General features: G+C 41.1%; 1 protein-coding gene across 3 annotated transcripts; it reads left to right on the top strand.

Moving 5' to 3' along the window:
* The first annotated feature begins 2,173 nt into the window (after nucleotides 1–2,173).
* acsl4a (acyl-CoA synthetase long chain family member 4a) lies at nucleotides 2,174–16,160 on the top strand. Of its 3 annotated transcripts, none has more exons than XM_080745853.1 (15): nucleotides 2,174–2,210; nucleotides 4,697–5,266; nucleotides 6,017–6,194; nucleotides 6,295–6,404; nucleotides 7,883–8,021; nucleotides 9,540–9,690; nucleotides 9,894–10,017; nucleotides 10,958–11,029; nucleotides 11,151–11,290; nucleotides 11,475–11,647; nucleotides 11,747–11,821; nucleotides 11,928–12,116; nucleotides 13,271–13,385; nucleotides 13,723–13,880; nucleotides 14,794–16,160. In XM_080745853.1, exons 2-15 carry the CDS (start codon nucleotides 4,910–4,912, stop codon nucleotides 14,949–14,951), a joined length of 2,139 nt encoding a protein of 712 aa, XP_080601979.1. In that variant the 5' UTR covers nucleotides 2,174–2,210; nucleotides 4,697–4,909; the 3' UTR covers nucleotides 14,952–16,160. The 3 variants fall into 3 exon arrangements, with proteins under 3 accessions (XP_080601979.1, XP_080601978.1, XP_080601977.1); XM_080745852.1 differs by lacking the exon at nucleotides 2,174–2,210 and adding an exon at nucleotides 4,087–4,171; XM_080745851.1 differs by lacking the exon at nucleotides 2,174–2,210 and adding an exon at nucleotides 4,181–4,407.
* The last annotated feature ends 45 nt before the right edge of the window (nucleotides 16,161–16,205 follow it).

Here is a 16,205-nt window from a genome sequence, read left to right as displayed (position 1 = left end):
TACTTAGTAAAACAGACCTGAGTTGCACTGAACTTACACGTTTTTCCCCCCACACCGATTTACATAAAATCTACAAGCTCACAATGTGTTGATCTGCAATTTTTGGCGAATGTTCCCCCCTCAGAATAGAGATGCTGGGGTTCAAGGGGTTAAGTTAAAGGTCCTTCAGCATGTGCAATAGCCTGCTACAGATGAGAGTATAGCTACAATTGCTTTGTGGTGTGCTGAAGAGGAATGATCGTGAGTCTGTGGCTGAACATGCTCCTCTTCCTCGCCAGCTCACCATATATGGGGATGGGAGGGGTCTCTCCAGAATAGCATCCTCAACCGCCCCGAGCCTCCGCAACCACCTCCAGATTGTTCAGCTTAAGACTCCAGTTCCAGTATAACTATGGAGCTAGCCTTCCTCACTAGCTGTATCTTGAACTGGAGGAACATATGCGGTTCTACCAGTAGAACATCTCCAGCCAGGAGCCTGGCTGTTGCATGCATTGATTGAACATAGTTGTCGGTCCAGAGCTCAAAAAAGTTTGAGAACCAACCACTGATCTATTCCTCTTACTTTATCCAACCTTCCATATTAAACTCATATTAAGTGATGTACTATACTGATTTGTAACATTTATGACTGAGCAAACACATGACATTAAATTGCCACATTTCCTAATGATACTATTCCTTCTTGAGATTATAACTCCCTTTTCTGTGGAATTGCTTGACGGGAGCGTTTCGCTGTTTCTATGTGTCATCTTTTCGACACCCAAACCTAACCCTTACCCTAACCCTAACCTCCGTGGGGTGAGTCGCTAACGGGGAACCACTCTGACAGAATGGGTTTGCTTCTCTGACATCACTGTGATGTCAGGGGAACCACACTAACAGAATCCCGCTTATGCCCATATATGGAGTTCCGTGATGTCATCAATATTAAGCCCATATCTAACAGGACTTCATATGGGAATGCCCATATATGGAAGCCACATCGGCCACATCGACATACCACACTAACAGAATCCATATATGGCCAAGACAGCCCATCTGTGTGGCTGGTTTTACAGACAGGGATCTCCATGTATGGGCATAAATGGGATTGTATGTATGATGTCAAATGTCATAGACCTCATAGGACCTTCACACAACGAATAACCGAGAAAGTATATTTGGGCTCTCACAGCATACATATCCCCATATACAGTAACAGTACACGGATCTCCATAAATGGGTACCAGGGGTCTCCACGGGTAACTGGTCCGACATCACTGGCCAGATGGCCAAGACATGGCGCGACCTCACCCTAAAGGGCGAGGTCACTTGTTGCCCTGAGGCGTCTTACTAGTGATGTAAGCTTGGGGTCCTCTTGCTCTGCCAGTAATCCACCACCAGTTCTTTGGTTTTTCCAGATGAGTTGACTGAGTGAACATAGGGAATAATTTGGGATTTGCATAGGTGCTGACTGCAGAGGGAATACAGGGCTGAGGGGACAGGGTTGAGGGAACATAGGGCTGGCTGAGGGACTATATAGGGCCCATAAGGGCTCTCCAACAGGCCTGTATTATTGTGTTGTATTTAATTATTTGTAATATTACAATGTGCTTTTTATGTTTAAACCAGATTAGTGTTATTCTCACATACCCTTTAAGAAAGTTGCTCCCCAACTATTTAATGAAGTTTAAACCATTTATTTAGCAGGCCAATCTGAAGAGCAGTGGTTGAAACAATCTCTATAAATAACCATTTAGGAATGTTAACTATCTCTGTTATTATTCAAGCAGCTTATCATGCACCTTACACCTCTATCTTATCTGATAATGTTCACCGTTTTTTTTTACATACGTAAACATGATGTTAATCATCGCCCGTTATTCACCAAAGCCACGTAACAACACGACGCCCCGTAGCCATAAAGGAATGAAAATGGAATGGAAAGAAATAATAATAACGAGAGAACCAGCCCATTAACACACGTCATTTCCTTTGACATAAAATGAACCCAGAGTTGAAAAAAAGAAAAGAAAAGAAAAAAAGGAAAAGAAGAAAGAAACAGTTCAGCGAGGGTTCTCATTGGTCTAGAAATATGGAATCAGATGACGTGGATACTTCCGGTTCCTAGTGCCTCAGAAAGGGTTACTTTCGGTCATTCTCCTCTCCTCTAGTCTGACTGGCAGGAGACCCAGTAACCGTTAGACCCGGGGTTTCACGGCCGCTTCAAGGTAAGAATGTGACCTGCCTGCCCGTTTAAGCAGGTCGCTCTAATCTGATTACAACATAATGTGATCCCATTAGGTAGATCTGTGTAAGAGTTAATTTATCTGGATCGTATTGAAATGGATTTGCGGTTTCCAGTCATGAACCGGGGTCTAGCATCGTAGCTAGATGAAAGCAACGCGTGGCCTCTTCAATGTGGCTTTATATATTTTTAAGACAATGATCTGTGAATTTAAATGCCTGGGAACGACCGCTGGAGATTGATCTGATTCATGCGATCTTAAATCGTTGCTCCTGTGATGCTGTGATCCCGCCTGCGTGCAATGCAACGTCTAGACATGAGATCCTAATTAACCACCATACTGAGGAACTAGACAGAGCATTTCCTAGTGATGATGATGTTTAAGTACTTACCGTATTAAACACTGCTCGTGTGCCTTAGAAATATAGCCATAATGTATGCAGAAAGTTGTAAAATTAACGTCCTGTTGTCTGATATTGGTTGGTTAAAAAACCAACAAGAGTGTTAGTACTAAGAGGCTCACCATCTCTCTCTAGCTCTTTAATAATCTAAATGTAAATTTTCAGATGGGTCACTACTAGAGAACCCATTCAATCAGGTTAAAAAAATATGAACACAATTTCATATTTTTACAATCCCAAATTGTCTGCTCTTTATTTTGTTTCATCACTTGCAATTTCACATGTCTATGATGAATTCTCTCACCAGTCACCTGATTGGAGGAGATTAACCTGGAAATGTATTTTAATGTATTTTACCATTTACTAATGAGCTGGAGAAACCGGAATAGAGTTGGGAGTGTAAATAGCCTACGTATTTCAACAAAATGTTGCTCCATCATGGTTTAGTGGCCTCCGTCACCAAACCAATAGGCTATAGCCTATACCTTTCTTGAGACCAGACATTTTAAGGACGCCATTCAATTTAATTTAAGAATGGATGAACATGTGCTTGCTATTTTACGATTACGTAATCTCTGCTCTAGTCTCTATTCAAGACTCTGAATAGTCATTTTCTCAAGTGTCAATGTTCATTTCATTTTCAATCTTCATTCATGCTTTTATTGATATAATGTCAGTCAAGTTTGAAGCACATTGCACCCAGGAAGGCAGATGGTCCGGCATAATTCTTCCTAACACTGTGCATTTGTGCAGCTGCATTCCTGCACCATTCCAGTGTTCATCCTGGCTGTAATTTGACTTCCTGGCTCTGTAATTTGACTTCATGTTGAAACCACAGAGAACTAAACTTTAAGTGCATCATCCGACTTTCACTGCCCTCTAGTCGTCTTGCACTATTATCTCGGTCAGTGGTTCATGACCTTTTCAGGCCTCGACCGACGAGCACTAAGAGTTGAGGCATTACATTTTGTATAATACGGTTGTATTGTGAAAAAAATAGCAGATCTACATGCTCACAACGCCTCTCAACGCCAAGCATGTAGATTGGCTATTTTCACAAAGTCTGCCACTAATATTTGACAATTTGGCCAATGTTTAGTTTGTCATTTTAGATACATTAAAAAGTCCTTAAATTGTCACTTTAGAAATGGGCAGATACCCTCTATACACTTAAACTTTATGTTGGTTTGTTAACATCTGGTGACCCCCCAAAAATTATTTGGGGACCCGCCTGGGCGTCCCGACCCACAGGTTGAGAACCACTGATCTAGGTTAGAGGTTATGTGCGGATTGAGCTCGACCCAGAATGACACCTCTCACTGACCACCGAGTGGGGTGAGCCTGAATGGTGATGTCATTGGTCATCTGTGATCCTCCTCATGTTGGACATTGGCCAGCGTGTTGATGTCATTGTTTGTCTGTGATCCTCATCATGCTATTGGCCAACAACACTTGGTCTGGACACTGACAGTACAGGGCTGTATCTTTACCATGCTTCTAGCATCCTGTCAGTCTGACAGGTCTCGACAGTCATGCATATAAAGTGAGTAACTAGCTTCCTTGGAACATTGCTTCAGAGATTATTGAGAAATGCAAGGGGAGGAAAGACGCCTGCGTTATTGATACACACTAAAACACACCCTCAGTACAAATATGTGGTGTGTATGTGTCATGTGTGTGGACGACTAGTACTGAATGCAGGTCTTTGTCGGGATAGTCACTACTGTCTTTCAAGTTCAACACGCTGCTGTCAGGAAAATGGTGTCAACGAATGAAAGGGTGAATATAAATATAATACAGGCTTTGTAAATGAGCTTAGTCCACAGTTTGAGTTGGCTGCACATTGAGTGGATCATCTTACTTTTCAGAAACCTTTTCTCACCACTTCCTCTTCACAGAGCGGGCAGCATGTGACCGATAGACGCCACCACAAAATGTGCCACATCTCCCTTTCTTTGATATTTATCCTTGCTACTTTTTATCTCTTAATTGGACAAGATAATCTGTTAAATGTTTACATAGTAATTTTAAGAAATATATTTGAATGTTTTTTCTTCTTTGTTTTTAGATCTGAGTGTTATTTGGTGCATGGGCCAGCTGGATCTATTCATTTGTGGGCTTTAAAACCACCTGTCCTCAAGTCCTGTGTCTGTGGACCCGTCAGGTTATTTGTCGAGTTCTCTCTCTCCCTGACGATCCTCCCTGCTCCTCACATCCAGTCCATCACCCCAAAGCCCGGCTGTGCGGTTCTGTTGGTACTGACGTGCCTCCAGTGAACAACATGGGTCTCCAGTCAGACTCTGTTCTCCACTCCGTCCTCCTGCTCCCACTTCACCTCCTGGTGTGGCTGTACTCCTTCCTGTCCTTCCTCCCCTGGTACTACATCACCCATGCTGGGCAGAGGCGGGCCCGGTCAAAACGGGTCAAGGCCCTCTCCACTTCGGGCTGCGCCGAGGGGCCCTATCGCTCTGTGGACCACTTTGAATCCCTGGCCAATGAGGACTTCCCCGGCAAGGACACCCTGGATAAACTGTTCGAACATGCCGTGCAACGTTTTGGACCATCACACTGCCTCGGCACCAGAGATGTTCTCAGCGACGAGAACGAGCCACAGCCCAACGGTAAAGTATTTAAAAAGGTACGCAATCGATTCAATCCCGCCTTTTTTTTTTAAATGTTCTAAACACTAAGAAAGTGTTTAGCAATCAACATTCATTGAATCAACATTCATTGTTTAGCAATCAACTGTTGCTAAACAATGAATATTGATTCAAACAATCAGTTTAGCAATCAACATTAATTTCAGCAAATATATCTTCTATATATGATACAAGAAATGATTAGAAAATAAACAACAAAACTGGGAACTTAAATTGGGCAAGTAAATTAACAAAATATACTACATAAAAGGTTTGCTCCTTTCGGAACCTCTCCCTCTGCTATGCAGCTCCGAGATGAGGTTCCTCAAAATGTCATTCACAATCGTTCTTTTGCGGGGAAACTCCAACATTCCCGAACACTTTACCTTTTGTAAACATCCTATCCAAAAAGTAAAGGTCCCATACCGGTCTCTCAGGCAGCTTGTTCAAATAAAGAGTTTAAGACCGGTATGGGACCTTTATGTTTTGGATAGGATGTTCACAAAAGGTAAGAAGTGTTTGGGAACGGCGGAGCTTCCCCGCAACCGAACAATTGTGGATGATTTGTGAGGAACCTCATCTCGGAGCTGCATAGCGGAGGGAGAGGTTCTGAAAGGAGCTAATAAAAGGTCAAACCAGTATTGACTTGATGTGCATGACTTTGTTGAGACCTGTAAATGGGGCATAGCAACCTTTTCACAGTAACCATAATAATGCAAAGACAAAAATATGTACCTTTTTTTCCCCAGCTGATTTTGGGAGAGTATCGCTGGCTGTCCTACCAGGACGTCGACACTCTTGTCAACCAGTTTGGCAGTGGACTGGCAGCACTGGGACAGCAACCTAAAAGCAAAGTGGCCATCTTCTGTGAGACCAGAGCGGAGTGGATGATCACCGCGCAGGCCTGCTTTAGACGCAATTTTCCCTGTAAGGATGTGCATTTTATTATTACTAACATAGCAGTAATAGAACTGCCTGCTGTTTTATGCCTGCTGCTTTTACTCATTAATCTGTCTTCACTCTACAGTGGTGACATTTTATGCCACCCTTGGAGAAGATGCAGTGGCATTTGGACTGAACGAAACCGGAGTCACACATCTCGTCACCAGCGTTGAGCTGCTTGAGACTAAACTGAAGGTGAGCAGACAACCTTCCACATCCACATCAATAAACTAACACGCTAACAATTTCACTCAAGTATGATCTGTGTATGTTGTTGGACCCCAAGCAATAAGGATGTTGAAAGATTCGCTAATGTTTACTTGGGGACTTGGCATGCAGCACTGCTCTGGCCCTTATTTGATAGACCGATTCCATATCATGAATCCTCCTCATGACATACATGTGCTGGTAAGCACAGATGTGCACCATCTAAGTCGTACATCATTCACAACATAGGTGGTCATAATTTGTAGTGCTACAGTTGGCAGCACTGGGCACAATGTTCTATTGTCCAACTTTTAAACTGTTTAAGAGGCAGCAGTGGCTCAGAAGGTAGACCGGCCATTAGGAAACCGGAAGGTTCCCGAGTTGAGTCCCAGGTCCAACGTGGTGTCGAAGTGTCTTAGAGCAAGACACTCAACCCCAAATGCTCCCAGGATGCTGTTCTGTTCCACAGTTGCCTGCTGCTCCTAATAGTTAGGATGAGTTAAATGTATAGGTATGTGCAAATGTACTTGGCCACTACCCAAACAAACAACAACAACAAAAGGGGACGCGTTTATTCATAGTTATTATTTAGAAAGACACAGATTGACTCATGTCAATGAGAGCTGCTACTGGTCCATGGCTGAGTCAGTAGTTAAAATGCAAATTACTTCAGACTCAGAGCAGCCGAATGTAGCATTCACAGAGGCGCATTTGAATAGGATAACACAGTTGCATTATTGTTCTGTCGTCTTTGTCAGTGTACTTTGGGTTTTCAAGCTGGTGGTGTGTGGTTTCAGCTTCGAAGATCCTAATCTTACACAGCGACATTTGCAACAATGATCACATTTATACTTTTGAACAAACGTAACTGTTTGGCTACAGTAGCATCTTTAAATATTAGTCATTACAAAGGCCTTTGTGTGTCAGCCCATGGGTGTTATTGACCGTAATAGAGAGATGACAAACAGCCCTGAATCATCATAGCATTTGAAAATTAGGTCCATGTTATTACAGTTGTATGGAGATATTTATTTTTGACATGAAAATCTTAGAACCCCTGTTCTAATGGATATAGTATGAATTTGTAACTTGCTCATATGTAACATGGGCAATTAGGTAGAAACTAAACAGAGTCAGCAGCCAGCTAGGAGAATGTTTTTCATTGCCGATGGGTTCCCAGATTGTGTAGTTGTATTGCCTCCTGTGCAATGCACGGATGCAGCCTTACATGATTACAACACTATCACTCTGAATATGAAAAGAATCTCATCACGATAGTAAAAATTTACGAAATGCAAAATTTTCGTAAGCGATGATTGGTTGATCACAGAAACCATCAGCGACAGATCCCATGAAGACATCCTCTAGCTAGACTCAAATCTGATGCTGAAGGGAGACTTATCGTGAGATGTTGGGTGTTGTAGTGATATCTGTTCTGTCCTCGCTCCTTCTCTCTCTCTGTACAGGGTGTGCTCGCACAAATCCCAAAATTGAAACATGTGATCTATGTGGACAAGAAGAGAGTAAGCGCTGAAGTGTACCCAGCAGGACTCACACTCCACAGCATGCAGGCTGTCAGTGAGCTGGGAGCCCAGCCTGAAAACAGTGAGTAGTGTTAGTGTGTGAGCTTGGTTGTGATTCAAAGACAAAAATAATGCACCTCCTCCGCCTTTGGTGCTGAGCCAAACTGCAAAACGGCAGAATCATGAGACAAAAGAAGTGCTCGCTACTCGCTTCAAAATCGTATTAATATAAGAACATAATACATTTTTAATTAAATAATTAAAATATTGTTGCTTGCTGCTGTGAGTCTTGGAGCATTTTCAAGTGAATTCTCCAGCCCTTATTTCGTTTCATGAGCTTGGTTGTGACACACGGGTATCTGAGAGGTATGAATCATTATTTTTCTGCACACAGTACTGCACAGCTCTTCTTCTTCTTTTTTTTCTTTTTTATGGCAGCCTAAAGTAATTTAATGATACCGGACCAACTCGACTCTTTTTCATTTTCCACTGACAGTACCCTTATTGTAATATATATTGAAGATTATTTAGTACAGATACCGGTCAAGCAAATACAGGTCAGATGAGACTCATCTGACCTGTATCTTTACTGACCTGACTCAGTAAAGTTACAGTGACATCTCATGTTTTGGGCCTGCAGTGTCTTTGATAAAGTACTAGAGCATGGTGTGGTGTCACAAGCTTATCTGTATGCTTACGAAGATGAGTGAATCACTACAGATAACAGGCAAACAGATACAGGTCAAATGTAATGCTAGGGTGCAGGTCAAACCTTCAATAGAGCTTCCATGCAGTATAAGTGATTGATTGCTCTCTGACCTATCGGTAGTCTGCAGTGTTTTCGTGTTTGGGAATCACCTCAGTTTGCTTGGAAACTCAACCAAAAGGATACCAAAGATATATCAGATACTCCTGCCTAAAAGAAAACCCCCCAAAAAAGCAAGTTGAGTTGAGCTGGTATAATGCAATAGAAAAATAGCATAACCATCATACTTGGCATTGCACATTATAATTGCATAACATATATGAGCTAAGTTGAGAGTGCAAGCATAGCATTAAAAAACACCCTGGCGTCCCTATTTGGGGCATGTCACAAAAAGGAAACATTTAAAATAAAACCATTAAAAAAAATGAAATAGCAGATCTACAAGCTCGACTATTTGGGGTATTGGAGAGGAGCGATCCGAGCACTCAAAAAGTTAAAAGAGGAGAGACGTAGTTCAGGCCAAAGGTAGTACTGCAGCTGAAAATGCTCTGAGAGCCATTCAAAAATGAGAGAGGCTCTCTATTCAGGAGTGGTAATTTAGCCTCAAACCTTTTGAAAAACGTTTTTGGGACATAAACAATATGACATAAATACTTTTGAAATGCATGGGGTATCACCTTTAAAAGCCGACATGTTTCGACCGCACAGGGTCCCCCAGGATGTTGACCCTGGGGGTTACGTCCCTCCTCCTGTTTTAACTTTTTTGAGTGCTCTGATCTCTCCTCTCCTGTGAGCACCTAGTTAAACTTGTTTTTCTATTTGGGGTATTAATTGTATGATGAAAGTATATCGGGCTTAAGTGGTGTGAATGTTGATGACTTGTTTGTCCCACAGTGAGCAGGGCAGTGGTCAGGCCACAGCCCTCAGACCTGGCTGTGGTGATGTACACCAGTGGCTCCACAGGCAGACCCAAGGGAGTCATGATCGTCCACAGCAACCTTATCGCCGGAATGACCGGCCAATGTGAGCGCATCCCAGGACTAGGGTGAGCGTCAGTTATGACTATAATTTAACGCACTGTGAGGTTGTATATATGCTATTTTTCAATGGCTAAAGTATCAAATAATTAAGGCCCTTCCACCTTGGGCCCTAGTAACTCATTCCCACTTTTCCCCCCCTTGTGACGCCCCTGCTTATACACAATTGTGTGATAAAGTATAAATCAAGCTTGACTGTGTGTTCTACCAGGCCCCAGGATACATACATTGCCTACCTGCCCCTGGCTCACGTTCTGGAAATGACAGCGGAGATCTCCTGTGTGACATACGGCTGTCGGATTGGCTACTCCTCCCCTCAGACGCTGTCAGACCAGGTACAAATTACACAACAGTACAGATAGACACATGTTCAATTATTCCCAGCTATTGACTCAACATATGAAGTTAACCCACTCAATCCGGGAAAGCATAATTTTAGATGTTTAGCTATATACAGTATATAGCTACATAGGTTATTTCAGAAAGCTGTTAGGATTTAGAAGGCATTTTTAGAATCTGCCTCAAGTCTAAACGGTTTAGCTATTTCGGCTTACCTTTAAATAATTGCTTGAGTGCAATGTGAACTATAGAATGTACACCATTACAAAGTAAATAGCTGTATACTGTATAATTTACTCTATTGATTGTAGAGCTAGTATAGCAGTGGGTGTGGTTTACTGGTGCCAACAAAAAATCTCCCATTCATTTTCCCCTTAGACTTTAGACAAAAATATTTATAACAATTATGTTAAGCCAAGCCAAGCCATCCAGGATGTCAGTGAATCATGACCATGAAACCTTTTGATTCTGTGAAAAGAACATTTTGAAAATCGCTAAACAAAGGGTAATGATTAAATGTAGCCATTCACAGGAGCAAAGGTTTTATGGTCATGATTCACTGACATCCTGGAGGTTCTAGCCTTAAAATAATTGTTATAAATATTTTTGTAAAGGTCTATGGGGAAAATGAATGGGTGATTTCTTTTTGTTGGCACCAGTAAACCACGACCACTGCTATGCTCTATAGCAGTGTAAGTAGATAAATAAATGTTAATTGTTGCACATGTTAACGGTGTATGCAGAGGGTGGTATCTTACATTTGACAATGCACTTCATCTTGTATGAATAAATAATACATTTACACTTCATGAATTGAGTGTACAGCTCGCATAGAGGCAATAAGTACTGTATATAAATTCACATAGGTCAGGATATTCTACAGTATATACATTCACGTATGTTTATCTATTAGCAATGTGTTTCTCTTGTTTCCAGTCCACCAAGATAAAGAGGGGAAGTAAAGGAGACAGCTCTGTGCTCAAGCCCACCCTTATGGCAGCTGTACCGGTACGAACCCTTACCCGTTCCACTTCTTCTTGCCTTTGATTACTCTGTGCTATGTTCTGTGTCCTCCCTGTTCTCAGCTCATATCAATCACTCCAGTCACTGTTTACCTTCTCCCAACCAGGAAATCATGGATCGCATCAACAAGAATGTGATGAGCAAAGTGCAAGAGATGAGTTTCATTCAGAAGACGCTGTTCAATCTGGGGTACAACTATAAACTGGAGCAGATCAAGAAAGGCTACGACGCGCCACTCTGCAATGCGTAAGAGCCCGTTCTGTCCTGGTTATGTTGCCCACAGGGTACAGAGAATTTGTGTAGTGTTCTACTTAGAATCATTACAACATAAATTAACTGTCATAATCTAATGAAGAACCCATGCCTCTGGCATTCAAACATTTAAGGTCACTTAAATTACATCTGTCTGTCTGTCTCTCTGTCTCTATAGTCTGTTGTTTCGTAAGGTGCGATCTCTGCTTGGAGGACGGGTGAGGATGATGCTCTCCGGAGGAGCACCTTTGTCCTCGGCAACACAGAGATTCATGAATGTCTGTTTCTGTTGTCCCGTGGGCCAAGGCTATGGACTTACTGAGACCTGTGGGGCAGGCACCATCACAGAGGGTAAGAGTAACTAGAAGTGAGCAGGGAGATGACAAGTGAAAAATTGAAATGGTCTGTAACTCTTTATCTTACAAAAGTCTGATATCTTACACTTTACAGTTGCTGACATTAGCACGGGTCGTGTGGGAGCTCCTCTTATTTGCTGTGAGATCAGACTCAGGGACTGGGCTGAAGGTATGGCTGAGAGTTCTGGACATCATATGTTTCCGGTACAGAATACATTTCCCATATTACAGGACTTACACGTTCCCTCCACCCTTCCCTTGATGTTTTCTTTCAGGTGGTTACACCACTAATGACAAGCCGCTCCCCAGAGGTGAGATCATGATCGGCGGTCCCAACGTAACCACGGGTTACTTCAGGTGCGAAGGCAATGATCAGGACTTTTTTGAGGATGAAAAAGGCCAGCGGTGGTTCTGCACTGGCGATATAGGAGAGATCCACCCTGATGGCTGCCTTCAAATTGTGGGTATGTAAAGTGATTCTTTTTTTTTTTTTAAACATACTTTCATTTGTTGTTATTCTATCTAGGGCTGAACAATTAATCAAAAACACAATATGAACTACTCCAATTTCTAAATCAGATTGTTTAATTAATTGCATAAAAGAGGAGGTCCAAAAAGGACATCTAAACAAGGCATTTTGGTATATTTGGTCCATGAATCAAGTACAATATTCATCTCACCCATAAATGTATGTTAAAAGGACCATGTGTTTTTGCTGTCTAGAAGTCATATACTGTATACTTCACAGCAAAAGAGGACAAAATGTGCCACAGAGGCACAAAAATCCAGGTCCAGGCACTCAGGTGGATTTTAAAAATAAAAGGCCTTTATTAATTAACGGGCTAGAACATTATTTAAAAATCACCTAACGCGTTTCGGCAAACGCCTTCTTCAGGGTGTTACTGAACAAAGACAAAATGTGTCCACAGTGAGTCCGCAGTCTGCAGCCAGGGGGCCTGTTAATAAAGGCCTTTTATTTTTTAAATGTTGTCCTCTTTTGCTCATTGTGTTCCCTTTCATGAGCACCGGTGGTTTGAGGGATACCAGTAGCGCCCCTGCTATCTTCGTTCACTGTATATATACTGCAGCTTTTTGTTTTGGTCAAAGCTATGTTATTGTTGCATTTTAATGCAGCTGAAGGCAAGCATTGATTTTTAAAGTCTTGACAAAAGATTCCCTGAAAAGACTGTTTTATGAATTTAAATCAAATGTCTATGACTTCATCATAGTGACATGAATATTAAATAATACTTTGCCTTACTTATGTAAAAGTATTCATGATTTGTAGTCAATGGGTAAACATACAATAACACTTATATGGACCTTTATAAATATATATATGTATAATAACAATATCTAATTTGGTGGTAGTTATACTGTAGTGCAAACAGAATAAAACAATGACAATTTGTGGAAAATATAAATTGTGATTAATTTAGCCTTAATTCTAACGAAGTTAGAATGGTCAAATCTGATGGGACTCCTGAAAAGCATTATTCATATATCATTTCATATCCGTTGACCTACTCAACTACTTTATTCATTCTCATGTGTCAAGTCATTTACACTGTATTTATTATTTTTTACATGTGATGAATCTATTTTATGTTTTGTTTAGACCGTAAGAAAGACTTGGTCAAACTCCAGGCAGGGGACTATGTGTCCCTGGGGAAAGTGGAGTCAGCTCTGAAGACTTGCGCACTAATTGACAACATCTGTGCGTATGCAAATAGGTAAGTGAATCTATGGCCATCTGCATATATCATAGTTTGATCTAAAGCATTTGGCTTTACGCCTTAACACTGAATTCAACCAGCAGTGGTATTCCGCTTCCACGCTCTGTGAAAGCAGTGAGGTTCAATCACTTCAATGCAATGACACGATACGGCGAGACATTGCGGCAAGCAAAGAGAAGCACGCTGTGGTCTGAAATGTCGGTGGGACTAGGTGTTTACACGAAAGCGACATAGATGTTTCTGAAATTTTGTACACGCCTATTTAGTGGCAAAAACACTAAACCGAAAAGGCTACAAACCGTTATAAATTTCTCTCTGGTCCCTGTCCTTGCAGTGAGCAGAACTATGTGATCAGCTTTGTGGTGCCCAACCAGAAGCGTCTGACAGAACTGGCGAAGCAGAGAGGCATTGCATGTTCATGGGAGGAGCTGTGCACCCACCCGGACATGGAGAGAGAGGTTCTGAAGGGGATTAAAGAAGTCGCTGCTACCAGTAAGATTTAGAGCCAGCTGATATGATTTTTTTTTAGATGTGTATATATAGCGATGGGACCATAAGCGATATTATCGTTTATCATGATAAAAAACCCTCATGATAATCGTATGTATCGTGGAGATTTAATTTATCATGAAATTGTCCTCCGATCCCTGGTGGGATCAATTCACATTTTATTTGCCGAGCTGCATATCTGGTACCACTTAAACCCTGCACTTGATACAGTATTCTTTCACTCTCTACCAATTCTCGTTGCCAAAGCTCACAACATGTCTCAACGCGACACATTGTGAGCTGCTATGTTTTGGCAAATGTTCCGCCCCAGGATAATGGATGTTGGGGATATTTTGATCATCGTGATAATTTCGTAAATTGCAATTTCTTTGGTCACAATAATGGTGATATGATTATCGTGATCATTTTGTAAATCGCGATTTCTTTGGTCACAAAAATCGTGATTTTCATATCGTCCCATCCCAATGTTGTATTCTCTAGTCACTGTCTAGTGTCTACTGATATGATGTCAGACATACGGTAGATGTTTGAGCTGGGATTAAGTACACCATTTTATACGTGGATTTTGCCCCGATATGATGCATATGCCCAGACCAATAAATCTGCAGAGCTCGATTGAATACGTCATTAACAGTTTGCAAAAAGTACAGAGGTACAGTTATTCAATAAAGCTAAAAGGATAACACAAAAAGCCCTGAGGGCTTGTTTCCATTGTAGTCCTATGTATTCAATTCATCAAGACATAAAGATATATTGTAAACTATATACTAGGAACAGTAAAAGTATTATACTATTCTGTTGTGATAAACAGTGAGGCAGAAGCTACATTCTCCAGAAATAAAACATATGATCTGATCTCTACCTCTCTGTTGCATCTTCTATTCCATCCATGTAGATAAACTCCAACGGTTTGAAATCCCAGTGAAGGTCCATCTAAGCCCAGAACCTTGGACTCCTGAAACGGGTCTCGTCACTGATGCTTTTAAGCTGAAGAGGACAGAGCTAAAGAAGCACTACATCCAATATATAGAGAGAATGTATGGAGGCAAATAAATGTGCCAATTGACCCTAGAGCTCCTTATTGCCACTGTTTAAATATGTAAATAACATTTCAGGTACCCATTTGAAATTTTAAACAGGTTCTGTACCGAAAATGTACAAACAAGTGACTTGAACACAAATGAAACTGTAGATAGTTGTACTTGTTTGGCTAAACTGTGCTGCTTTCCATACTTTTGCTTGGGAGAGGAATACACATTTTGATTCTCACAGAGTTGCACCAAAATGGCACCTCTTATTCTGTGGAAGAGGGTGCGTGACCATAACAGCACTCAACTGCCATTCACTTCAATCTCTTTGTAGGCCTACTGTTTTGTAAGTAATAGATACATTTCATATTTCGGTGTATTTTTTGTTGTGAATGCATCGTTAGTACTCATTCCATCAAATATTAACAATTGTAGTTAATGACTTAAATAGGCTTCCATTGGCCTTTGGTGAAGATGTTACTGTGCCTTGAGCCTATAGTACAGGTGTGCAGACATAGGTGGCATTTAGATCAAAAGGCTAATAGTACAGTGACCTGTTACTGCCATGTGATGTTTACCTGGTGTTTTAAACACATTTACACAAAAAATATTTGGCCCAGCCATGGCCATGGGCTATAGACTGAAGCTTGAAAGCAAGGATTTCTGTGTCTCTCGTTGCCTGTCCTGTTGTGCTCTCCTGGCCAACCACAATATTGCTTTATTTTGTACTTTTGTTTTTGTCATAATGCATTGAGACTGTCAGACCAAATGTGTAAAACATACATGACTCAGGAAGATATTTAATATATTCAAATGTCACGTAGTATAAAGTTGTAAAGAACTCACTTCTGTCAAAACTGCTGTCCGTTTGTGAGCACCTTAAATTATTTATTAAAGAGTAAGCATGCTAAGCTACTGCGATGCTTTTTTTAGCATAATCTTTAGTGATAACTGGCATACTGTAAAGGTTCGCATATACCTCAGTTAATGATTGGTTAATGTAGACTAATATTTGGTCTCAATGCTTTCTGAAGTGGCATCTGTTCAATAGGATTTTCTTTGTCATTTTGATGTCTTGTGGAAAAAAACTAACACTTTGGGAACATGAACTTCAGCAGTGGGAACATGAACTTCAGCAGTTACATGTTCTGTGATACTGTTACAATTCTGTAATTATTCCATCATGTCCCATTCATTGTGAAATGTTTGGTAAATAAATGTCATTTTGTACTCAAAGTTATCCAACATGTTTTCCATTTTATTACAAAACAACATAACC

This window comes from Nannobrachium achirus (genome assembly GCF_963921795.1).
Source record: "Nannobrachium achirus genome assembly, chromosome: 17".
Classification (NCBI taxonomy): domain Eukaryota; kingdom Metazoa; phylum Chordata; class Actinopteri; order Myctophiformes; family Myctophidae; genus Nannobrachium; species Nannobrachium achirus.
Note: the sequence above shows the minus strand (reverse complement) of the source record. Positions and strands in the feature narration are given on the sequence as shown.